This window comes from Pseudonaja textilis, chromosome 2 (genome assembly GCF_049901715.1).
Source record: "Pseudonaja textilis isolate UNSWEBS1 chromosome 2, rPseTex1.2, whole genome shotgun sequence".
NCBI lineage: Eukaryota > Metazoa > Chordata > Lepidosauria > Squamata > Elapidae > Pseudonaja > Pseudonaja textilis.
In genome coordinates this window covers 100,439,924-100,466,839 of record NC_141991.1, presented here as the reverse complement: position 1 = coordinate 100,466,839, position 26,916 = coordinate 100,439,924, and the positions used below count along the sequence as shown (strand labels likewise).

At 38.6% G+C, this 26,916-nt stretch overlaps 1 protein-coding gene across 3 annotated transcripts in view; it reads left to right on the top strand.

Annotated features, from left to right (window-relative positions):
- Positions 1 to 21,202, top strand: part of PIK3R5 (phosphoinositide-3-kinase regulatory subunit 5) — a 54,227-nt gene extending 33,025 nt beyond the window's left edge. For 2 of the 3 annotated variants that reach the window (XM_026696190.2, XM_087924724.1), the window contains exons 5-19: positions 1,012 to 1,150; positions 2,175 to 2,244; positions 2,575 to 2,749; positions 4,224 to 4,380; positions 4,464 to 4,547; positions 4,879 to 5,632; positions 6,437 to 6,587; positions 9,376 to 9,501; positions 10,734 to 10,862; positions 11,462 to 11,555; positions 12,258 to 12,334; positions 12,569 to 12,662; positions 17,465 to 17,547; positions 17,647 to 17,759; positions 18,650 to 21,202. In XM_026696190.2, the coding sequence (XP_026551975.1) occupies positions 1,012 to 1,150; positions 2,175 to 2,244; positions 2,575 to 2,749; positions 4,224 to 4,380; positions 4,464 to 4,547; positions 4,879 to 5,632; positions 6,437 to 6,587; positions 9,376 to 9,501; positions 10,734 to 10,862; positions 11,462 to 11,555; positions 12,258 to 12,334; positions 12,569 to 12,662; positions 17,465 to 17,547; positions 17,647 to 17,759; positions 18,650 to 18,797 (2,394 nt within the window). In that variant the 3' untranslated portion in view covers positions 18,798 to 21,202. The remainder of the gene's footprint in view (positions 1 to 1,011; positions 1,151 to 2,174; positions 2,245 to 2,574; positions 2,750 to 4,223; positions 4,381 to 4,463; positions 4,548 to 4,878; positions 5,633 to 6,436; positions 6,588 to 9,375; positions 9,502 to 10,733; positions 10,863 to 11,461; positions 11,556 to 12,257; positions 12,335 to 12,568; positions 12,663 to 17,464; positions 17,548 to 17,646; positions 17,760 to 18,649) is intronic. The other variant, XM_026696189.2, reaches the window with a different exon arrangement.
- Positions 21,203 to 26,916: the final 5,714 nt, after the last annotated feature.

Genomic DNA, 26,916 nt, shown 5'->3' with positions numbered 1-26,916 from the left:
GGACACTGTGTTTATTGAAGCACAATGAAAGAAATAAGTGAAGCAATATCACCAGAGTTACAGCTTCTTCTTGAGGAAGGCACAGTAATCAAAGCCTTGGCTGCAGTAGTAAGCCAGACATTTATTTTAATAGATGCTTCTGTGTAGAGATGAGGTCAGTTGGAAAAGCAAGTCAATGATCAGGTGTTCTCTACAAGACTGGAGTCTTCACTGTCTAGATTCTACCTCTTCAATTCTATCAGTCCTCAATAAAAATCAAAATGAAGGGGTTTAAGACTAGATATTCTAGGTCAGGGGTGTCAAACTCATGTCATCATTGTGGAGTCACATGAAGTATCAGGACTTTTTTCCCCTTTGCTAAATTGATTGTGGGTGTGGTCAGCGTGTGATGCATCTGGTCCATGGGCTGGGAGTTTGACATCCCTGTTCTGTGGAACTATATATGAGATTCTGAAATGTGCATATTTCAGAAATGATGTAAACAGGAAAAAAATGAAAGGATTATTAAAATAACAATACATGCCAAGCAAAATAAAGAGACTATTTTGTTGAAACTTTAAAAAGTAGTGGCCATTGTAATAAATATTGAACTATCTAGGTTTCAGAATTGTAGAACTTTTTGACATTTATTTCATCTGTCTCTTGACCATTTTATTAAGTGACATTTATTGATAGTTCTTATAATCCACTATAAAGGTGGGCTTCCCTCCTTATAAGAATGACTACCAATGGCAATGGAGAGGAGAGAGAGAGAGAGGGAGGGAGGGAGGAAGAGGGAGAGGAAGAGGAAGAGGGAGAGAATGCACATCGAATACTGTTCTACTGTGTTATGAAGATTTTGTTTTCCTTTCTTTTTCCCTTTGGAGCTTTTTTTTTCTTATGCAAGTTTATTGGAGGTATGCTGTTAAGCCGGTGAATCTGTAGCATTAGCTCATGCTTGATATCTCCAATGGCCCCTCCTGTTTTTTGTCCTCAAGTGGTGCACCTCTTTAAAATGCCTTTTCTCCTTAGATCCCCCATTTTCCTTCGGATTCTGATCTGCTTTTGAGAGCTGTGAGAATGTACCGTGATTTTCTCACCTGGCCTGTGCCATACTGCAATATCTGTCAGGAATTACTTAACTTTATCAACAATGAACTGAAAGCCCCAGGTAGGAATCATTTAGGAATTTTGGGGAGACTGATTGAGCTAAGCGCATTGCCCTGGGAAGACAGCTTGCTGGACAATGATATGACAATTTTAAGCATGTTGATACATTTAGATTTTCTAATCATGGTTTCTTAACCAATTAAATTGAATAAACAGAAAGCATGAAAGTATCATTGACCTAAATTTAGTTTTAATAAATTTGGAAGCTGCCAAAAAAAGGATCTCTGTTAGCATTTTCTTCAACAGGAATAATATAATAAAGAATGTTTTTTTCCCCACCCTCCCTTGGCTTGGCTACCGAACCAGAGAGTGGCTCATTTTATTTATTTGTTTATATAATTTATAGATCACACAACTTACAAGTAAAGATAAATAAAAGTTTCAAAAAATGAGTGACAGAATCTATACAGCAAGGGCTCAAATTCCACTTGTCCAAATAGGCAAATTAATAGCTAGTTCTTTAATAACTTCCTGAACACCATCAGAATGGGAGCCACCCAGAATCTGGCAAACCCATTGGCTATTGCTCCTAAACCCTCTTCCCAGCCAGTCCCATCCAATTTCTCTGGATTGCGAAAAGCAGATTGTCCCTCTCTCATTCCAAATTGGCTCTTTCATGAACTTTGCAAAGCTGAAGCATTTTGGGGGTGTGTGTATTTTCTGGACTTTTCAGCCTAGCCTGTACCTCTGGATTCCCTAATGTTTTTTGACAATATAGTAAGCAAGACAGACAGACTCTGCTTAGCTTTTCAAGACAATCTAGGTACGGGTGTCAAACTCGTATCCAGCCCAAGGGCCGCCAGTTTGCACCCCTGGTCTAGGTCATGGTGCATGTGGGTATGTAGTAACATTGACAGACAGGGATCTTAAACTCAATGTTTTTACTGTCAAATTGTATGCGCTCATGGAATGGGCACACACAGCATGGAATGGGTTGCTCATCCTGCATCACCGCTGTCCTATTTTGTGTGCTGAAAGCCAGCTCGTGTTGCTGCTTTGGGCTGACCACTTCTCTTCCTTTACAGGGATTTCTTTTCAAAGGCTTGTGAAAGCTGAGCAAGGGTTACCTGGAAAAGGCTGTGAGAATTCTACCGTGTAAGTATTAAACACTCACAATGGATTTCTGTACATTTTTAGAGCAGCTTTCCTAACCTGATATCCTCAGGATGATTGGACCATAATGCCCATTACCTTTAGCGCAACATTTCTGTAGGACACCAGCTTAGGAAAGCCTATCCTTAGGGAAAGAGGCTTTGTTTCTTTGGTGTGTTATTAACAGTTTTGGATCCTTGCAGCTCTCTGACTTCGGGGGTTTGCTTGCAAACATTTCATTGGTAACATTACTAAGGACTCCACATTGCAACCCTAAGCTACATAATTCTCTTCTATTAACAGTTTGTTTGTTTTCCTGTATTCTTTCTCTAGAACAGTCCTATTGCTGAATCCTTCAGAAGTTGATGGGGAATTCCTATCAGTTGCTGAAAAGCTAAGCACTGAGGAGCACTCCCAGCATACATTGCTAGTGACACTCCTGGAGCACACATACCAAGCTAACTTTGGGACCAGATTCAACCTGGAAAAATTACGTCAAATCCTGAAGGTAAAGAAAGTCCTCTGGCCTAGGCCTTGATTTATTTATTCATATTACTATTAATAATAGAAATATAAATACATCTATTCCAAATACATCTATAAATAACATTATTTTCTGCTAGGTTTTAAGCTAGGACTGAGTATGGAGACAGCTTTGGTAACTTGTCAGTGACCTGTAGTAGAGCTCTGATGTGGGTGATGTATTTGTCCAAGCCCTCCTTGATTTCTTAATGGCCTTCAATGCCATCAGTCATGATATCTTTCTGGATTAGCTGCAGGGAAATAGAAATGGGAAGTCCAAGATTGCAGTTGCCTCATTTCTCCACAGTCAGTCTTGTTGACAGAAAGAGGTCACATTCAATACTGCTGTTTCATGAGGTGCAGTGGGACTCAATACTCTCCCCTCTCTTGTTAATATATACATGAAGCAATTGGAGAGATCATTCATTGCTTCAGGGACATATATCATGAATATGTGGATAGTATTTGGTTGCATATCTTCAGCTCCAATTGGCCAAGTGATGTTGTCAGGGTATTGCCATAGTCTTGAATGGGGTGCTCCCTCATTCAACAGCAGTGTACAACCACAGCATCTACTGGACTCTTAGCTCTTGCTTGAGGAATAGTGGCAGATATGTCCAATTCGACACAGTTATACACAAATCTAACTTGTATACCACTTGCTCCCATTCCCAGATTCAGAGGAATCACTCCTACAATTACTCATGCCTTGGTTTTATAGATGGGTTATTGCAATGACCTCTACATGAGGTCAGTCCTTGAAAACTACTCAGAAGCTGCATCAGATCCATTGTGTAGCAGCTTGATCAGTGATTGGCAGGTCATGTTATGTCCATATACACTTCTGCTTCATGAGCTGCACTGATACGCTAGTAAGCTTCTTACTGCAGTTCAGAGTGCTAATTATTGCCTATGAAGGTCACTGGCATAAGGCCTAGCTCTCTGAGGGACTGCCTATCTCCCATAGTGTTTGTCCATCCTGTACAATCAGACAGAGTTGACTTGTGATTAAGCAATATCATCTAGCAGAGTTCAGGAAATAGTAACCATCTTCCTCCTATCTGCTTCCCACCCTATTCAGCCCCCCACCCTACCTGCCATCAAACAAGCCCTAAGAATGAAGCTCTTCTTTCAGGTCCTGAGTTAAGGTGTCTGGAAGGCCCCTCTAATCTGAGGTGGTATGAGAGATGGTTTTTGCTTTCGTTTTATTCTTCCCTTGAGTTAATTTTGTGGGTTTTTTAAAAAAAACGGATTCTTTTTAACTGTATGAAGTCACCCTGAGTTGTTTTTGGAACTGGACATCCTAGAATAAATTGTTTTTGTTGGTGTTGGTGCTGCTGCTGCTGCTGCTACTGCCACTATGAATCTCATTTCTCTGTGGTACTTTTGTGCAGGTTGCAGTAGCTTTTATTTTTGGAGTAGTTGCCAACTGAATCTTATACTATTTTCTTCCTGTGCAGCTGAAAACTGCAGAAGAACTAATTAAAATATTCACCAGAACTACAGAAGCCCAGGAGATGGCAGTTCTGACTAACAACGATCCTTCAACTGCTAGAGAACAGCTGGAATCTACCTTGCTAGAGATTGCAAGAACAGCAGGGCTACCTGAAATAGCAGGTATGAAAGCTAACACAGGGGTGTGAATATATCTATCCTAATAGAGTCTGTCTACCTCCTAATGTGTCCATTTCTTTCTTCAGATGGAAGCCAGCTGTCAAAACTCCGGGTGATCCCCATGCCTGTTGCTCGCTGTTATGTGTACAGATGGGATACAGATAATTTTGGTAAGCTTAAAATCTGTAGACCAGTTTACATGCTTAATAACATTTTCAGGGGGGAGGAAGGATGCTTTAGTAAGCCAGATTGAAATAAAGTAGCAGATTTGAGCTCAACTTCTTTAAACCTAAGACTGGTCTTGATTTTTTTTAGAAATAGAGAAAGCATATATATAAGTAGAGCCTGGTATTATCTGATTAATCAAACTACTAATGTCAATAGCTCTGTGACAGAAGTCATAGACAAATGACATATTCTAGGGGGTATCACAAATAAAGATTGCTTTAAACTGTTAGGGTTTTTGTTAGATCTGATTTTGTATCTGCTTCCTTGTTACAGATATCTTGAATGAGGTACTAGACAAAGAAGTGGATTATCCAAAGCCAGTTCTTTTGGAGGATGAAGAGGAGGAGGAGGAGGAGGAGGAGGAGGAAGAGGTTAACAATTGCTTTGCAGAAAAGGACTGCCTATTGTCCAGCCTTGCCTCAGTCAGGAAAGACTCTATGTACTCAACATTGTCAGAAGATGACCCATGTGATTCACAAGTGTCCGTCATCTCTGCTCTTTCCAAAAACTCTGAGCTCTCCTTGGCCTCTAAGAAGTCCTTGAAATCTTTCGTCTCCAGTCTGAAAGATTCTATGGATAGTGGCTATGTGGAAGACAGTGATGACAACTCTTTAGACTTGTCCGGACGCTTAGATCTGAAGGAACAAAAAGTGTCACACAGACATCGGTACTGGCTGAGCAACAGGCTGTACAAATTGTTCAAGAGCAAGAGCCAGATGATCCTGGGCAGAGATCTAAGAGACGTCTCTGAAGTAGCCTCATTGTCGTTGCCGTTACGCCGAGCAGAGAGTCTCTGCAATCCTATAGCCAAGGACCGTATCCCTCCACGATCCCGACGGGCACAGTCGCTGCCGCAGCATATGCTGAGCGCCACACTTTTGCAAAGCCATATAGCACAGAACACTTTTGTCCAACGCAGGCCCTTGTTGAGCTGCGATGAAGATACAAAGATTTCAACACTGCGAGTGGTCGTGTTTGGTTCTGATCGCATCTCAGGGAAAGTGGCACGGGCTTATAGTAGTCTGAAGTAAGTGGATGGAAGTGATTCTTAATAAGATTTTTAAATTAATTTTTTTTATTTTATATTTACAGTAATTCCATCTTTCATGTCAACCGTGTGTCGACTAGGTATATATGTTTTGTGCTAGCAATTATAATTAATTCTTTTCTTACCATTATAACAATAATCACATTTTCATTGTAACTATTATTTCTTATATCTATCATTTTTTAACAATTTTAATAACTTGTCTCTTGCCCTTTTTAAAGCTATTGTTTTATTGTTTTATAATGCAGGGACCAGCCAATGTAGTATTTAGAAGACCAGTGTTCCTATAGCTTAGCTTCTCTGTTAGTCAGGGCAGTGAAGTTTCTTCTGAGGCCTTATGTTATGTTATTATATATGTTCGATTATATGTCATTCATGACTCTTTCATGCAAATAAAAAAGGGGGTGTAATCTGAAATAGGCTGTATGTTTTTCAGTACCTACTGGAGCTAGAGGATAAGGCCCAGTATCCTTCAGTTCTGGACCATTACAATGTGCTTTGTAAGGAATGACCTTTAAAGATCATTTGAAAACTTCAATTGATTTCAAGTACAGAAAATGCAAAAAGTATGTGCTATTTAAGATATACATTGCCGCCATTAGTTGTAATGCTGCATATGTTAAGATTGCCTATTATGTCATCCCTCATTTTTACCACGGATTCCCTATTTTTGATGGATGTTGTAAATAGAATCAATCAATCACTTTCTGTTTGCAGGCAAATGACCACTGCATATCACTTTCTTCATGTATTCTTATTTTCTTTTTCTTTTCTTTTTTACAGATCTCAAGAAAGCAACTATCCCTGTTTAACTCGGTATTGTAGATTGCAGTTTTTTTATGTCCCTGTGAAGAGGAGCAATCCTACCTCATTTGCACTGACTTACCCTCTTCTTTCTTCAGGAAGTCCTAATTCCCATGGCTCTGGATCAATGGTAAGCCTCCTGGGCAAGTTTGAACTGATGCTTATAGTGTATTACACTGTGTAATTCATAAAATCAAATAATCATTTCCTTTTATGAGGTGCAAATGGAATTCATCCGATAGGCCTTGAGGAACTTGAATATGAATCCTGTTGTTCATCTAGCAAAAATATATACTATGTGACTAAAATTGGATTCTGTACCAAAGAACTGGGATTTGGATAATATATTGTCCCCTTTTAAAAAGGGAATCGAGAAAATTACAGCTGATATTTATGAAAAAAATTATTATATAGATACAGATTAACAGAGTTGGAAGGGATCATGTTAGCAAGCATACAGAAACAATATTCTTGCTGAAGATAAATAGCAGGGCTTCTATAACAGCATATATAAGTTTTTTGGACAATATCAACAAACATAAACTGGACAGATATAATCAACTCTATAGGTATCCCTCAACTTACATCAGTTCATTTAGTGACCATTCGAAATTAAAATGGTACTGAAAAAAAACATGATTGTTTTTCACACTTATGACCTGTGTAGATCCTCATGGTCACATGATCAAAATTTGGATGCCTGGTAACTGGCTGCAGTGTCCTAGGATCATGTGATCACCTTTTGCAACTTTCTGACAGGCAAAGCCAATGGGGAAGCTAGATTCACTTAACAACCATGTTAGTATTTTAACAGCAATGATTTATTTAACAACTGTGGCAAGCGAGGTCATAAACTGGGGCAAAATTAACATATGTCTTGATTAGCAACAGAAGTTTTGTTGTAATTGTAATTATGACCCAATTGTACTCGTAAGTCAAGGACTACCTCTATTTGCTTGGAGTGCCTAGAGTTTTGGCAGGATTCCTTAGCAAAGATTCCTAAGTAAACTAAGTGGGTATGACTCCTCTTCTAAAGGAGCAACTTGATTAAAAAAAAAAAAGCTGTGGCATGACAAACATCCTCACACACAAATATCCCCCACCCCCAAGAAGTGCGGTATATGGAAAGTAACAGGAAAGAGAACTGGTTTCTGGGAGGGGGCGTTCATTAAGGTGACTGCTTCTCAATTTATTCATAAATTACCTGGAAGGAATGGTGAGTCAAGCGATGGGCATGTTTCTCTTGCTAAGATAATTAAAACAAGAACAAAAATGGGGGGGGGGGAGGCAGTGAAGTAATCATCCCCAACAGGAATAGACATGGAAATAGCTTGTTCACGGCAAGCCAGTTTTAACTGATGAAAATGGAGGTGAAAGAGTTTTGTAACTAAGGATGGCAGCCTGATATTTGAGATGGCACTGATTTAAGTAGAAAAGCTGGTACAAGATAGCTCAGTGGCAGCATTGACTCAGGATGTTTCATTTTGGGAATCAGTGGGAAAGGAATAAAAACTGAAGCAACCAATATTACAGAAATCTGGGGTGCAATTACACTGAAAACACTGTATACCTTTTTGGCTATATTACATTTAAAGTAAAAGATTTAATTAACTCCTTTCCTGCTATTAAGAAGAAAGATTTGGGGGCGGGGGATTCTAAATTATTGTAGATACAGTATCTCATATTTCAGCCGTATAAATCTATGCACAGAATGGCAAAAAAGAACGGGGAAGTTTGTCCCATTCCTCATTATGGTGGAACTGAGGCCATCCAGTGTAACTGAGTCAGGAAACACCGTTTTATGCAACACCTAGTTGAATGTTCAAAACAACATCAAGAGAGTTGTCCACCTGGATTGCTTTAGAAGAGGTTTAGACTGATTTACAGATCACTATGTGAATAGACACGAATTGTGCTAGATCTTTATCAGCTTCGGTATAATTGTTGCTCCAGGATGTGAGTGGAAATATGCTGCTACCTACACTCACATTCTTTGTGCTTTCCAGAGACATCTGGTTGGCTTGGGTGAGAACAACATGCTGGACTAGATGAGCTTTTGATAAATACTTTTAAGAGCATGTCTCTTTATTGCAGAAATTCGGCTGATATAAGTGAGCATTGAGAGAGCATAAGTCTCTGTGTTTGGTGGCAAGATAGCATGAATGTGATAGAAGTCACTGCTGGTCCCTTCTCCAAGCCATGCTTCCTTCAATGCCTCCCCCATTTGGGGAGGGTGAGTTCAGCAATATAGGAAGAGCTAGCTAAGAAATAATGAGCAACTTTTTTTCCCCTTAGCAAGTGTATAGTAACTTTCATAACTAAACTGTGTTGCAGTTCATTAATATTTCTATAGATGAGAAAGTTGTTTAGAAGCATTGGATTTTGGAAGCCTGCACTGTGAGGTGACCTGGCTGGAATGTATTGAGTAAGGCCAGGGGTGTCAGGCTCAAAGCCTGTGGGACAGATCCAGCCCACAGGGAATTTGGATCTGGCACACTGGGCCACTCTGAAAACAGCAAAGGACCTGCCCACAGTGTCTCTGCCAGTGAAAAAGGAGCTCGGGAGGGCTGTGTGCAACCCACTTGAACTCTGTTTTCAGCTGTGACCGCCTCCTGGCAATGAAAACGGAGCCAGGGAGGGTCCTGTGCGGGCTGTAGGATGTCAAACTGGCTACACCCACCCTGGCCATGCCCCCCCCAGGTCAAACACAACCTCAATGAAATTGAGTTTGACCCCTGAGTTAGGCTGTTTGCTTCTTACAGCAAATCCAGCTAGATTTGAACAGGGATTCATATACACCTGCCTTTAAAAAGGGGTTACTGTGTTCCCAGCATAATAAGAATTTCCACTTGGATCTCTAAGCATTGCAGCCATGCTTCAAGTAAAGCTGCTAATGAAATGTGTTTCTTTGATTTCAGGATCCAGGGATGGGAGGGATGGAGAGCAGCACAAATGACATCTCGTTCTATATAGGTATGCTGGATCCCTGGTATGAACGCAATGTTCTTGGCCTAATGAATCTCCCCACCAACGTTTTATGCCAGGTATTTTTTTAATTCTGAATTGCTTAGCTTGCATCTTGTTATTCAGTAATGCATTCCAGCAGTGGTGGGATTCAAAAAAATTTACTACCAGTTCTGTGGCTGTGGCTAGGTGGGTGTGGCTTTCCCCCCCTTTTTTGCAGCTACCCCCCCACCTGTTTTTTGGACCTTTCTGGCCTCAGAGGAGCCTCAGGGTGGGGGCATTTTTGCTCCCAGAAGGCTCCTCTGGGGCTGAGCCCTTCCCTCCATTTTTTGCCTTCCTGGGCCTCAGCAAGGGGAATCCTCGCATATCTGATCATACGTACAGCTGATTGTCAGGAGGAAAAAAAAAAGAAATACCTTAAGGGGCGAGCGTCAGGCAGGCAGGGTGAGCGAGGATCGGGCGGGTGGGACAAGCGAGCCCGTGGCAACAGGGAGACCGGGTCAGTGGGCATGGCCAGCCAGAACTTACTACGGGTTTGGTGACTCACACCAAATCCTTGCTACCGGTTTGCCTGATGTGGTGCAAACCGGCCGAATACCACCACTGCACTCCAGGCCCATATTCTGTCAAACCTTTGCCATTGGTCACCATTGCCTATAGACTGGAAATGTATCAAAAGACCAAAGAGCATATTTAAGGAAGTGATCTTGTCATGCATGAGGTGTGCCATATAGAAAACTAAGACAAGATGGAAGCAGAATTGTGATAAAGAGGTAGCGGAGAACAGAGAAGAGATCTCCTTTCTATTAACATATTGAAGCATATTGGACGTATTGAAACAAAAAGTAATTCTCCTTTTTATGTCTGAGAAGAAATGTTACATTATACCCTGTTCATTTATGCAAATAAGGCCATTAACATGTGTTAGCTTCCTGCCATGGGGTTCCATAAAATGCTAAGATTCTTGGAGGACTAACAAGCATGCAAGTCATTGTGTGTGACAAAGAGCTGCAATTAATACTTACTAAATTATTAAATTTAGCTGCATTCAATACACATAAACCTTGTGCCTATTTGGATGGATTTGTCTTATTTTGTATTGACTTGCAAAGTTGCCTAGCTTTAGGCTTTCCACTTACAAATTTTCTCTTTAAAAAATTTGGAATGTTTGGGGAAACAAACTCAGAATCCTTTCTTGTCTTAGGGAGATATTCTTATGGGGTGGGTAGAGGGTGAGCAGAAGCCCGTGGGAGAAATGTTGAACTGCACGGTTTAGATGGAAGAGAACTGATGGCTTTTTGTCTATCTGCAGCAATCCATTAAGCCTGAGGGAGAGTCTTCAGAGGAAACAACCACCCAACTTCCCATCCTGGCTGATATGATTCTCTATTACTGCCGCTTTGCTACCCACTCTGTATTACTCCAAGTCTATCAGGCAGAGGTGAGAATGGTAAAAACCAGGGGTTGGTAAAGGCCTGTAATAAATAATAATTGTTATTACTATGCTGTTGTTATTGCTGCAGTCCCATGGAATAGGCCAAGAATACTTTCAATTTCACTCAGCATATTTTATCCTATTTTGTGTATGGCTAGGTTATCATTTCTCTGTGTGGCAGAAAAAGTCAGGCCCCAATAATACATTTTTCTTCTTGAGAATTAGAAGAGGGGATGCCCTAGCTAAAGCATGGCTCAAATGAGCCAGTCTTGTTTTTAGACCATTTTAGAAATCTCATCAGATGCCTGATTCATTCTTCCTCCCAAAACACAGTTGCTGGTTTCTTCTGCCTTGGCCTATTTACAGAAGAGCTGACTGCCCCAACACACATTAAGTGTAATCTTCCTGTTATTTATTGCAACAGTCTCTGAAAGTGTGTATTTAAATCTTGTGATTCCTGGATTTAATCTGTATTTGGTCCTATAAACCAAATTTAATTTGTTTTTAGCAAAAATGGTCTTAAAGATAACAAAGGTATGTGTGGGTATGTGATTTGGTTTACTTGAAAGAGAATGTTAAATGGCCTCTTCCCCTAAATTTCACAGCTCACTTTCATTGGGGGAGAGAGAAGGACTGAGATCTTCATCCACTCTCTTGAGTTGGGCCACTCAGCAGCTACGCGGGCCATCAAAGCCTCAGGTAAGGCAAAGGAAGCTCATTGTGTGATCACTTTGTGTTCAAAGTGGGGATGGGGGATAATTCAGGAGAAAAACCAAAGCTTTACCTGCAAAGAGCAACCAAATTGATAATCTCAGTCAGGACTGCCATCTACTGAAAGGTTTTCTATTCAGTAATTGCTAGCATGAAACTCATGAGGAAGACAGACCTGATAAAATAAAAGAGGTCCTTTGTAACTAAATCAATTAATAGGCAAGCCAGCAACTCTTTGGTCTTGTTTTGGAGAAACACTAATCCATCCAGTCCCACTGCTGCCAACTTGTTTCATTGGAACGCTTGTAAAAGCTCACCATGAAAAGCAGAAAAGAGAATGGTTTCATCTGATTGTTTCCCTTCACCTCCTATAAAGTACCTATGAGAAGGAGGCAGAAGGGCAGCCTCCTGCTTTCAGGTATCCGTGGAAAGTAAGGGGATCAATACTGTGAACCAAACAATAAAAGAGGCACGGTTGGTCATGGCAACAGCTATGGATGCACTGATGGACTCAAGGAGAGGCCAAAATAGAGGAACAGCATTCTCAGTTACAAAACTAAACAGCTCTTCTCCCTCTGCTAAACTACCTGCAGAGAGAGAATCTTTCTGTGTTCTGTTGGTGTTTACTTTCATCCATGCATCCATGCATCCATCCATCCAATCTCATCTTCCTCTTCTTCTTTTGTTCAGGTCCAGGTTGCAAGCGTCTTGGCATAGATGGAGACAGAGAAGCAATCCCACTAACACTACGGATCACCTATAACAAGGTAAGGAAGATGCTCTTCTTATGGGCCTCCTGTGTTAGGACCTGGGCTGGAAAGGGAAAGTCTGCTCAGGAAAGGAAAGAAAACAACAGCATGAGTATTAAGTTCTCAAGCACTGGGAGCAACCCATGGGGGAAATGCATTTAATTAGAGACAGCCAATGCTGTTAACTACAGTCTTCAGAGATTGGTACATGGAACCAAGGGAATGGGAATAACTCATCTCTAATTTCTCCAGAGGGCAGTCAGTGGAAGGAGCCGCTGGAACGACACTGAAAAAGTTTGTACATCTGTCAACATTAGCAAGGGGTGTAAGAGACAGGAGGAACTTGGTAAGTGTGGGCAACAATTTTGCTTCCATAAGATCAATAATAATGTGTGTGTGTGGGGGGGGGGGAATCTTGTTAAACCGAGGATTTATCTGAAGAAGTGGGCAGCTGATCCAGACCGTGCAATGGAGGTGTGTATTTATTAATGCACTCCTTGTTAGCTCACTTGACACTTACATAATGAGAGGCAAATGTCATGATTAGATACTTGTGTCCCAACATCTGGCATGTGGGTTTTGTGTGATGATGTTCTTATGTATATGTCATCATTTTCTCCTACTTGTTCCCCCCTGGAAACAAAACAGAAAGGGAAGGTTGGAGACTGATTAATCATTCTAAAAGAATGTGAGGTCCTAGACAGGATATATCACTGTTTCTTTCAAGGCAGGAGGAACCTTCTGTCAAAGAGGCTGCTGCCATAGCATGCATCCCACTCCAGGTCACCTTTTTGGACACTTTTATGTCCTATGAGGTACCCAGATCTAGTAATTAGGTAACTGACCTGACAGTACAAACTGATTTCCTTAGGAGTCACCATTTGATTGCAGATCATACCACTAGACTGTGCCTCAGGCACCTTGGCCTGCCTTACTCAGTCAAAGCCCAAGTCAGAAAGGATTTGAGCGACTCTGTTTGCCAAAGAGACCAAATGATGCCATTCCCCCCCACATTTGGGTGGTGGTGGTTATGCTTACAACTCTAGAGATATCTGCAAATTCATGCAGTAACACTCTTGGACTCTAGATGTCGTGCACTTTCCTGCTTTTAACCAAAAATGTTTGCACTCCAGTAACCTGACTGGCTTTAAACACAGAGGAGTTGGCTGTGGTCCAATTATCTAAGGAAATCATATTTTTAGCCAATAGAACAATGTGCTTACAACTTCAAATGCTTGTAATAGCACATTTAAACAAACTAGGCTAATGTACCAGAAATAACTTTAATGGCCATCTAATACAGATCATAAGTGATTTCTTGAAATAGAATAAGGAAATTTTGTAAGAATCTCTTAAGTTAATAAAATGGGCATTTTGAAATGAGAGATGAGAATTATAGAAAACACAAGGCTAAAAGTTAGATGAAATAGTGAGATCTAGGGATGATATTTATTAATTAAAATAGATTATTAAAATTATTTATTATCCATCACATTACAATACTAAATATAATCTTACAAGTATAAACCCAGGAAGATACGTGTTTGAATTAAGGAGTTTGTTAGTAAACAAATGTGTAGTTTCTGCATTCATTTGCTATCTTAGCCTTTGTACCAGGGAACAAGGAGATACAATTGAAAGATATCAGGCATAGATGAAGCCTTTGTTAAACTATTCATTAACTATTCTCTAGTGCACATACAGCCATGCCATTTTTCACACAGCATTTATTAATTTCATTTCTTCAATATTTTCTAGGACACTAACATTTAAAACACCTTTCAGATTATACTCTCTGACATATCACTGTCATTCCCATTTAGATCTCTAAAATACTACTTCCAGTATTCCCTTGTTTAAGTTTCATCCCAAATCTTTTTATTATTTTTACTTTCAATTTCATCCTTATTAATGGCCCCCTTCATTTCTTTCCATTAAAAAAATATATCAAAACGGCTGTATATTTTTCTGGATATTTGATATTAGCTCTACTTGCTCTCTTTACTACTTTTTGCAGCTGTCTTTTTACATCTGTAGAGATTGTACAATAGACTTTCATTCATTTAATAAATTTATATGCCACCACTCTTATATACAAGACAACCTAACAATTAAAAACAGAATAAAACACAATCAAAATTGTAAATAACATAAATAGCATAAAACAGCAGCCAGGAGCACTGATAGCATCCCACAATTAGTATAATCAAGAAATGGACCTCTTTCATACTCTCCAGGCCTCTGGCTTGATGGCAAAACCAAGTTTTTAAATTCCTAGGTCAGCAGCATTTGGCATATAGCACTTAGCACTAGCACTTACACTTATATACTGCTTCACAGTGCTTTACAGCCCCCTCTAAATGGTCAGCATATTGCCCTCAACAATCTGGGTCCTCATTTTACCCACCTCGGAAGGATGGAAGGCTGAGTAAACCTTGAACCTGGTGAGATTTGAACTGCCAATATGCAAGCAGCCGGCAGTCAGCCAAAGTACCTTATAGTACTGCATTCTAACCACTGCGCCACCACAGCTCCTACATATCCTACTGTATGCACGGTACAAAGTTAATCCCAACATTTATCTGAAAATTTGAAGGCATGCTTAATAAGAAAAACACAATTACAGCAATAGCAGAAATTTGGACACACATCCATTCAATACTTTGTAACACCATCCTGGCAGAAACAGGACGTCTCTTTTTCAGCCACATTCTCTTCTATGTATGTTTTCTCATGCACAGACTTTTTTAATTCATCATTTTACGAAGCACACTTTTCTCTACTTCCCAGTAACATAGTTCCACTCACTATACTGGTACCAGCTGGTTCATCTGTACTGTGCAGGGCAACAAAAGAAGACCCAGCCGATCAGCTGGGATTCGAGAGGCAGAGAATAGATGGGGGTGGGGCCAGTCAAAGGTGGTATTTGCCAGTTCTCCAAACTACTCAGAATTTCCACTACCGGTTCTCCAGAACTGGTCAGAACCTGAATTATTTCCACTCTCTGGAAAATAGCTGCTGATGCATTTTTTTTCATGTCCATGTTTTTCTGAAACTCATCTTGATATTTTTTTTTTAAAGGATACCTATCTGTTCCAAATTCAGAACCTCATCATAATTCTTCATTAACTCTCTATTTTTTTCATTATAAATCAATCAATTGTACTTTGCGGTTTATAGTAATTACATACTGTCTGAAGTGGGCAATATATACATTTGTGTTAAATGCAAAATAATAAATTCCTTTACCATGTATACATACAGATAGACTTCAGTTTAAACACATATTCAGAAGAAACATCTTTTTTTTATGCTGATACTTCAGTCTTCATTCTTGGGTACCTAAATGGTTCGACCACTTTTTCTGTACTCTATGTCTTGTTCCAATCTACCCTTGTATATCAGATACAGATTTTTTTTAACCTTGGATCACTCCAATTGTTGTGTACAGTTTTTCCTGATATACTTCCCTGGTTCTTCCACTACCACTACTCACTAGAATGTAACATGTAAATTACGGACTCTCATTTCACATGGACCCCTAATTGCAGCAACAAAAGATAGAGAATATGTAACAATAAATACTCTTCTCAAATACTTCAGCAACTTGTTTAAAAATGCTTAGGCTTTTTTCTAAGATAGGTTTTTAATGGCAAATATAAAGTTTTTGTTACAAAGCTGTCATAATTTCAAACAGTAATTAAGTGACTGGTCATAAGATGAGGACTACATGTAAGCTGTCTATCAATGAGCAACTGGTATTGTGAGTCTTTGGTATTGGTTGATATGGTCCTTTAGATTGGTGGCTATGGTGCTTGATAGGACTTCCCATGTGGTGATGAGGCAGATTATTGGTCGGAGGTTAGTGCTGTTCTCTTCTGAGGGTCTTTCAAAATTAATACCGTCCTTCCTTCTATTAGCCAGTTTGGGTGAAAGCCAGTTGGTTCATCTGTACAGTGCAGGGCAACAAAAGAAGACCCAGGTGATCAGCTGGGACTCGGGAGGCAGAGAATAGATGGGGCGGGGCCAGTCAAAGGTGGTATTTGCCAGTTCTCCAAACTACTCAGAATTTCCACTACCGGTTCTCCAGAACTGGTCAGAACCTGCTGAGAACCACCTCTGATCTGATGGTACTTCTCCACCGAAACTTGGGTTTGAGCTATGTTGAGGGTTTACAGTAGTTTGTTTATCCATGATTTTATGCTTCATAAGAACTGTAATGGAGGGTGTGGTAGTGATATCCCATGTCCTGTGTTGGTTGAACATCCAGGTCTTCTCCCAGGTCTTCTTGAATCTGGGATGTAATGTACAGTTGATCTATCTCAAGTTGTGAGAGTAGTTTGCTCATTGCTATATTGATGCATTGGTAACTAGTTGTTTCTTAAGTTAATGTGGACATAGTTCTTCTGCCCATCCATAGTTCCCTCATACATTTCATATATCTGCTCTCCTTAGGTACAGCGCTTTAGCAGCATTCCATCAATTCCAGGTTCTCTTGTCTCATCCGTGTATAGTTTGTTCCAATAGCCCATGTACTGTCAGATTGTCCTGGTTCCCCAGCATTTGGTATCAAACTTGTTAATTCAGGTGATGTCCATGTGGCATGGCTGTCTTTGTCTATGTCGCTGTCATATCTGAGATAGGCAGGTGAAGCGTTTAGGGAATCTTTGCCCAAAGACCCCTAGTGTTAATATAGGTACTTGTCAGAATTCAAAGCCTGGTCTCTTGCATCAAAGAGCAGCATCTAACCACTACATTATCCAGTCACTCTCCCACTTTAACATCCCATTTGCATTTCATTGAAAATGACTCTTTTCCCCTACACACGCATCTCCTGAAATGGACAGCATACATTTTTTTCCCTTACACACGCATCTCCTGAAGTGGACAGCTTATGTTTTTCAGTTTTTTCTGGGCCTTCAGGACGGCAGGATATTGTTTCCTGCTCTTCTCATTTAAAGACAAATTTGAATTTCCATGTCCTGCATAAGCTAATGCAAATGATTTTATTAAGTGTTCCATGATGCAGCAACAGTGATTCTGATTGAGAATGGGGTGTTGTAGTTCAGTAATTAATAATTACTTGGTTAATCAGTTTGTGAAAGTTGGTATGGAAATTTGACCACCTTTATTTCCTTTTTCTTCCAGCTCCCAAAACAGAATGTTTGACTCTTACTGCCACAGAGGTAATCAAGAGGCAAAGCTCTAAGTCTAAAAAAAGTTTTAACCAGGTACCTAATCAATGATGCCACCCATTGTCCCAATTGCTATGGTTGAGGGAAGCAAAAATGTGTCTCTATGAAACAATCTCATGTATGTTTTTCTTATAGCAAATTGGTATATACCAGTTGAAGGTGGACAAAGTTCAGATCACCGGAGTTAACTGTTCCTTTGCTGTATGCCTAGATCAAGATGAACGGAAAATTCTGCAGAGTGTTACCAGGTGGGTGAGAGCAGGCAGCACTGTCTTTCTACTTTGATAAGGGATAGTTAGATTGGTGGGGTTTTAACCATTCTACAAAGTGAAAGAAATGCCTTTTGGAAGCACATTAGGTTTGACCATTAAAGATTTTCTTCATTAGTATCTCTGGATTTGTTTCCATCTCTTTTTCTGCTATATGCATTACAATACCTGGTTCTTTTTTCCTTGCTTCAGCTGAGTAGTGTAAGGGAACTTAGAAAGTGTTTAAGTTCAATACAGGTCTGACAGAGATTGGATCCAATTTGTTTGCAATTCTTACAGTATTCTTTAATCTTCAGTTATCGAGATTGCTCAGAGTAATATGTCTCAGTACATTTGAATGCTGACAGTCTGTTGCAGCTCCTATGTAAGGATATGCAGAATTATATTTTTGGGGATACGCCACATGAGCCAGAGAAGATTATATAGTGGTATTAAGTGAGTAACATTTGACTGGATCTGACTGGAAACTTTATCCAGTGTTGAATGTCTTTATAGGGAATCCTAATATAAGGTTAGTATAATGGGAAAAAGGAGAATCTAATTTAAAACTCTTGCTATGAGAATATGTTCGATCCACCTTCTGATCCATCTGTGGTATGCAGATAATCAGAAACCATCTGGACAGGTTACAAGCAGGTAATGTGCTGCTATTTTGTTACCGCAGCTGGTGTCCATATTGGTGTAGTTAATCGACATAGTTTCAATGAAAGTTGCTACATCAGTGTACCATTTAACAAAGGATAATCAGTCTCTATTGTTCAATATTTTCTTGTTAGAGACATTCAGATATTTGAATTTCCACAGTATTGGAAGTAATAAGTCTGGCTGAGTTACATTAGAGTGACTTTGGTGTCTTGTTGTTTTTACAGATGTGAAATCTCTGCATGCTACAAACCCAAGACCAATGAGCCCTGCACCAGGGGAAATTCCACTTCATTACTTCCTCCCCGAGATTCCTCTGATTTCTGTTCTCTTCTGTGCTTGCCAATTACAACTTTTAGTGGAGCACTTCCCTAAGAATACCACAAAGAATGGATTGGGTAACCTGCATCAAATGCTGACTAAAATTGCTGCCAAACTGGGACCAGCTTCCAAAAATTGGCCAAAAGAAAAGAAAATCCAGAGTTCCTGATTTGCCTCTTTGCAGTCCTAGGACAGCATCCCAAGCTTAGCAAATTAATATAAAGTGAAAAGCCATATCTTAAGAGGTGGGATATTACTTCTTTTGACTGTTGTTGAGTGTTGCTGAAATACTGTATTTGTGGCGTCTGGAATAAAGGTCAAAAAAGCACATCTGAAAAGCAGAGAAAGGATAAGAAGACTGGCCAATCTATGTGAAATTTATTCACATGAGATGAAGAAACTGCAGTCTTTCCCTTCCCTTTTTCACAGAACATCCAAGGACATATATGACAGGAACAGGTACTTGGCCTAAGAGCCAGTTTAAACAAGCCAAGACGGATAAAGAAGTTCAGAGATGAGTTGTAGACTTTGTTGCCATTCACAGATTGATTTGGCAATAGCATCTTTGCATTCTATTATTTGAGCTGCCTCCTAGAGATATGGGCAAGGAGAAGAAAAGAGCACAAAAGAAAAGGCTGTCTCATTTAATTGTGTATTTATTTTTGTGCCAATGATATATCTGCAGGCATTGAATGAAATGAAAGAGCAAACTTGACTAGGGAAAATATTGAGCAAAATAAGCTAGTAGGCTAGCATGATTTTATGACAAATAAGGAATGAATTGGAATGTTTTCCCATTTCAAAGGGTCTGGAAAAGATATTATTGTTTATTTATTGACAAGTATCCTGATTCTTTGGAAACTTTGTTAGAAAATATGTTTTAAATATCTTCTATAATGTGATCTGTGGAGCTGGGCAGTTTTGGTGATTGGTGCTTTATCTAATTGAGGGACACAAGATTTATACCTAATGATTACTTGCATTGGCATGAATTGTGCCAAGTAGCCCCAGCACTTTACCAAGTGTAAAATATAAATCTCAAAAAGATTCAACATTCTTAGATTTGCAGTGGAAAGATGTAACTTGAGCCAGATGTAACTTGTTTCTGAAAAAGTTCTACCCATTTTTAGAATCCTGAATCAAATCCAATGGATTCTAATATCTTTGACCAGCTCCATTGTCTAAAATCCAACTCTGTCACAAGGTCTTAAGGTTGAAAAGTCATAGTTATTTAAATGCTCATAACCATCAATAATGTGTAATGTATGGTGCTGCAATCATGGGCAGGGGAATGTGTCTGCGTATTGGAATATTCAAGGTACACTTCTAGAACAACAGTTGTCAGTTGGTGCATTCAGGGCTTCTAGACAACCCAGGGTTTCAAAGACAACCTAATGGAAAACCACCGCGACAACTATATTTTTCCATCCAGTCAAAAAAAAAAACTTTATGGAGTTTTTTAGAACAACTATCCTTAAGCTTGGAGTCTATTGGCATTAGGTTGCATATAAATAATAAACAAACAAACATACAACTGAAAATTTAAGAATAATTGAGATCCCTTTTCATCATCTGCTTATTTAAAGTAAATAATTTTAAAATGTATCCGCAATAAGATGAACTATACATTTTCTTGGCCTAAGGAAGGAAACCACACCCACTTTTTCAAAGAGGTGAAGTTTAATATAAAAAAGACTTTTGGAATGGTATTCAGAAAGAAAAAAAGTAAAACTGAAGAACTGTAAAGAATATTTTAAAAGCTCATCTTTTTTTTTTTACTGCAGCGACTTAGTTTAAATCACACAGTGTCTGCTTAATATGAACATTACTTCTGAAAACATTTCCTCTAAGGATAAAGAAAATCTGAAAAATCCTATTCACTTAAGCACAATTCCTAGAATGAGATGCAATGCAATTTCTTTAAAACATCAATATCAACTTCAGCTGTAAAGAAATACATTGGTGAAAATTTGTGAATGGAAAGTATAATTTCAATTTCTCTTCTAAATAGCAATCAATAGATAGCACACTAACTATTGAATGCCATAATGTGCTGATTTAACAACTTGGTGGTTTGTATGGCTTTTTAATCTTTTAGTTTTATTCCTTGAGTAATTTTCCTCTGGTTCATTTTTAAAAATCTTATCTTCCCAGGACCATCTAAGTGTACCTGACATAAATAGCAAATTAAACAGTCAGCAATCTGCCAAATAGCACAGAGCACTTTGGTTTTCAGTAACTGCAAAGGAATTTAATATTTCTGTAACCAATGCAAAACTTTTCAATTAAAATCAAGTATATATCTGTGTGCAGAACATTTTCTTAATAAAGATAAGAATTGCCCTATGGAATGAATCTGTATATAAATATTCTGTAAATTTTTGTGATCTGGTTTTATAAAAAAATATATTTTAATGATGGCTGTAAAATTATTTGTCTAATAAAGGACACTTTCCTAATTCATGACTCCATATATTTTCGTAAATGAAGTTATGGAATACTTTGTATGAAACTTCACTGGATGTGCAATGCTTGCGAACAGTTTGACAGTGAAATAAATAAAAAATCAGGTTATTTTTTTAGTTCAGAATTCTGTTAAAATTAAGTTCACATCTATGGAAATAGGTGACATAAAACAGTCACTAATGTAAGTTTCAGTAAAATCTTTCTCATCATTAGAAAATTATGTTGTGACCTTCCGTGCTAGTTAATAGATGTGCTAAGAGATCTCTCAACATTCATGTTGAGATTCTTGCAAAAGTGTATTTTACTTACTTAATGTTGATTGATTATATAATGTGAATTTAGTTGTGATATGTAAAAGAAATGTATAAGCTGTTTATCATCTAAAAGGTCTAAGTGATTAATATTGCCTTATATATAGGTATTATCTTGTCTTACCTAACAATTCTCAATGGCCAATACATGATTTTTAAAATGCATGATTTTTTAAAATCCCATTGAATTTATTTTTCAAAAAACCAAATCATCAAAAGTCTTTCTAAAATGACTATGGGTATTCAAATGTTTACCCAAATAAGACAACTTTGTATATGTTGGCTCTTATGAGATCTTTGGAACAATCAAGTTCAATAATCAGGGTCAAGGCAGGAATCAAAATAGATTTGAATTTGTATCACTAAAATGCATGCTCTAAACTAAGAAGATTGTGTTTGTTCTTCTTGGCAAGGTCCCTATTCTGCATAAAAAGCATTTCCAAGTTGTCAGTCACAGCTGACTCTGGAGCTTGACTGATTTTAGGCAGATGGATATTGAGATTCAAAAGCACTGAAAAGTTTGAGCTCTTCTATATCTTCACAATGTCTGTGATTCTCCTTCCTGACCCTTTTGATGAGAACTATGTAAGGCAAAGAGTTCAAACTTTAATTCCCACTGTTGGAGAAACATCACACAAAACTTTTTCCAAGATCCATGCATAGTGTTGACCTATAGGAGCTGCCAATTATACATGGGACAGAATACTAACCTGGTGATTTCCATCTGCCAGATGTATGGTTTTTAAGAATAGAATAGAATAGAATAGAATAGAATAGAATACTTTATTGGCCAAGTGTGATTATGCACACAAGGAATTTGTCTAGGTCTAAATATTCTCAATATACATAAAACAAAGATACATTCGTCAGGAGTCGAGAATCATAAGGTACAACTCTTAATGATAATCATAGGGTACAATAAGCAATCATACTAGAAAACAGTCAATATAAATCGTAAGTATACAAGCAACAAAGTTACAGTCATACAGTCACAAGTGGGAGGGGATGGATGGTAAGGAGTGATGACAAGATTAACAGTAATAGTAGTGCAGACTTTGTAATAGATGAACAGGGTTGAGGGAATTATTTGTTTAGCAGTGTGATGGCTTTCAGGAAAAAAACGATTCTTGTGTCTAGTTGTTCTGGTGAGCAATGCCCTATAGTGTCGTTTTGAGGGAAGGTGTTGAAACAGTTTACGTCCGGGATGTGAGAGGTCTGTAAATATTTTCACAGCCCTCTTTTTGAGGTGGGGAATGGATAACAATGATGTGATGCAGGCATGTTGAAGGACAAAAGGTGTTTGGTAGGATAGATTATAATGAAAAGTCAGCTTGATAATCATATTCTTTGTTAGTAAACCAGGTTAATTTCCTGGATTGATCACCAAATCACGAGCAAAGCTCTGGCCACTTTTAAAATTATTCTGTGGTGTTCCAACATTTTTAAAAATTTTCTATACTTAAAAAACACTGGGAAAATTATTACTGTTTAAAAGAAGTATAGCATCCTGATGGGCAGTTTATATTCAGTGCAACTCTTGTTTTTCCTGTCACTGGGCCAACACTGCAAACTCTACTTCTTCCTCTTTCCTTTACGGAAATGATTTCAAATTACTTTTTTAATCATTCAGTCCTCTCTCCTTGTATTCAGCAATATCAGATAAAGGAGAGAGGGTTGTTGTTAAAATTCAGCATCCTCTTCCTTGCATTTTTCACTATGGAAAATATTCTATTAATGATGAGATTTTCATCTGCTAGCATGCATGGATTTTTTCCCTCAAACATGCGTCTTCCCTTGAGCATTTGTAAACTAAGATTTATCAGAAAGACAATAGTAGTACAATAGTAGAAATGACAGGAATTTATTACAAATGGGGATATCTACTGCTTACAATTCTAATAAGCATAATAAAGCTGGAAGTTTTTTACATACAGTAAAAAAAATCCAGTTCAAACCTGTACCTCCAAAAACTAGGGGCCCAACTTGTGATGAATCATATGTATGTAAGACTTAAAGAAAAAAAAATATAGCACATTATCAGGTATAAAACACAGATTTTATATTTCCCTTGTTGGTGGGTTAGTGGGCAACATTATCTGCATTTTTAATAATCCACCATACATTTGAGGAATAAAAACCAATGAAAATACAAATCTAAGAAAAGAAGTCGAAGTTGTTAGGACACTGCATACAGGCTTGTGTGATACAAGACTTATTGACAGATTAGTTTTTTCCACTGGTAGTCATTTTGTACTGAAGCCATAGAAGTGATGAAAGATTCTCAGAAGGCATGCTAGTGATCATTAAACCAGAGACAATAAAGCCATGGTTCTACAGAAGCTGCCTGTATTATGATTCTCGTCATCTGAAGTCCACACATCTGGGAGTTATCCAGCTTAGATGACATGGATCTAGGAGAAACACAGCCTAGGGATAGTAACTTGAAGACAAAGAAAAGTATTTAATTGAAATGCATCATGGATGAAAATGTCTATAACTGATTGCAAAAATCCTACAATGCTCTTTCAATGCTCTTTTTTGTGAAGGCAGAAACCCTTTAGCCTTGGTTTTAAAATCTAACCAAATTATCTCCATGATATTTGTTTAGCAGTTCTGATCAGATAAAGCAATCTAGCCTCATGTCGCTGAAAGCATCCTCTTAAAAGGCTTCCTGCTCTGTGTCTGCAGGAAAGCACCTCTTGTAAACATCGGAACTTACTGTGATGTATACATTGTAGGCCAGCCTTCTTAGTCAATGGTGGCAAAAAAATCAAGAAGAATTCTGGTAACCATCTTTTTGACTACTCTCTCCACTTCTCTTCTCTCTATATATTTTGATTGCATCTCAAAAGATCCCTCTGTTAAAGTGCTGAAGTTTGCAGACGATGCAACAGTGATTGGTCTCATTCAAGATGATGAATCTGCATACAGATGGGAGGTTGAACAACTAGCCTTGTGGTGCGACTGGAACAATCTTGAACTAAATACACTCAAAATCGTAGAAATGGTGGTAGATTTTAGGAGAAACCCTCCTATATTACTACCTCTTATGATACTAGTCAACACTGTATCAACAGTAGAGACCTTCAGGTTTCTAGGTTCTATCATATCTCAAGACTTAAAATAGACACCTAACAACAAAAACATCATCAAAAAAGCACAACAAAGAATGTTCTTTCTGTGCCAACTCAGAAAGCTCAAACTGCCCAAAGAGCTGCTGATTCAGTTCTATAGGGGAATTATTTAGTCTGTCATCTGTACTTCCATAATGGTCTGGTTTGGCTCTGCAACCAAAAAGACAGACTTCAATGGATAATTAGAACTGCAGAAAAAACAATTGCTACCAATCTGCCTTCCATTGAGGACCTATATACTGCATGAGTCAAAAAGAGGGCTGTGAAAATATCTACAGACCCCTCACATCCTGACATAAATTGTTTCAACTTCTACCCTCAAAATGACACTATAGGGCACTGCACACCAGAACAACTAGACACAAGGACAATTTTTTCCTGAATGCCATTACTCTGCTAAACAACTAATTCCCACAACACTGTCAAACTGTTTACTGTATTACTATTACTCTTCTCATCCTTCTTATTAACTATCTCCTCCCACTTATGACAATAAACTTGCTTTTTGTATCTTTACGATTTATAGTTGTATTTGTTTCCTAGTATAATTTGATTGCTTATTTAGTAACCTACTATGACTATCACTAATTATTGTATCTTATGATTCTTGATGAATGTATTTTTTTTCTTTTTCTTCTTTTATATACACTGAGAGCATATGCACCAAAGACAAATTCCTTGTGTGTCCAATCACACTTGGCCAATAAAGAATTCTGTTCTATTCTATTCTATTCTATTCTATTCTATTCTATTCTATTCTATTCTATTCTATTCTATTCTATTCTATTCTATTCTATTCTATTCTATGAAGTTCTAAGATCATCTTTCTGCAGAAGAGTGCTATACCTGAAACACCGCTGAATCAGATTAAATCTGGGTCGGATTTTGTAGAAAACATCTGATCGGGAATGAATCTGTACATTAGAAAGAAACAATACAAAGCCTCACTTGACCCAAGCCTGGAGTAGAGTGAGCCTTCAAGGAGCAAAACAACAGTTGTGTCCACAAATCCTGGAGCATGTGACTGGCTTTCTGCACTCAATGCCTTCTGTGGCAGCTGGAGTTTGACAGCTGGAACAGCTTCACTGAGTGCGCCAGAGGTTAGGGTAGAGACTTACAGAAAGCCTATTCAGTGAATTCTTGTTTGGTCTTTAACAAATATCCCCATTCTTCCTTAGAGCAGCTCATGTTATGTAATTCTTCTCATAACAACATTATGAAGGCTGAGATTTTTTTCATCATAATGACCTAATTTATTCCACAGCAGAGTTGGGGCTATGTCTTGGTTTAATCACTATACCAGTCTTGCCCACCTGAGAAAGGGATGATTGGAGTTGGAAGTTCCCAGCCTACTACATCCAGCAGAACGGGCATGTGCAGATCCTGCCTTAAGCAGTTGCATCTGGAGAGTTGCAATTGCAAGATGGGTGGCCGTATTTATTGACTTTAAGTATGAATTATTTAAATCAAAGTCCAAGACAGTTGGAGTGCAATAAGTGAAAGAAACACTGTATGACATCCCTTGTATATTCATATTATATATGTTACAAGGCAGCTTTCTCAAACCAATGACCCTGGATGTGTTGGACTTCAATCCCCATCATTCCAAGCCAATTAATTGATGAGTTCTGGGCTTAATTTACCAGAGGGATCATAGTGAGGACCTTCTCTGCTTATAATACCCGTATTAAGCATTTAGTGTTTGATTTATAACAGTTTGCTTAGTGACCATCCCAAGTTAAACAGGTAGTGTTTGACTAATAACAGTTTGCTTAGTGACTGTCCAAAGTTACAATGGCACTGAAAAAAGTGACTTATGACCATTTTTCACACTTATGATCGTTACAGCATCTCCATGGTCATGTGATCAAATTTGAGATGCTTGGCAGCTGACTCATATTTATGACAGTTGCCGTTTCCCAGGGACCACCTTGCGATCACCTTTTGCGGCCTTCTGACAAGCAAAGTCAATGGGGATGGCAACTTAATAAAGATGGCAATGATTCTGCAGTTCTGTGATAACTGTGGCAAGAAAGGTCGTAAAATGGGGGCAAGAGTCACTTAACCACTGTCTCGCTTAGCAACCGAAATTTGGGGCTCAATTGTGGACATAAGTCGAGTACTACCTGCATCAGGTATAATTAGGTATAACTTCTACCCAATCAACATTTGGAGGGGAAGGTTCTGCCCTCCGGAAAACAGGCGAAGAATGATCCGGGAAAGAGGAGGGAGAGTGAGGCAAGGCGTGCCGAGAGGCTTTTT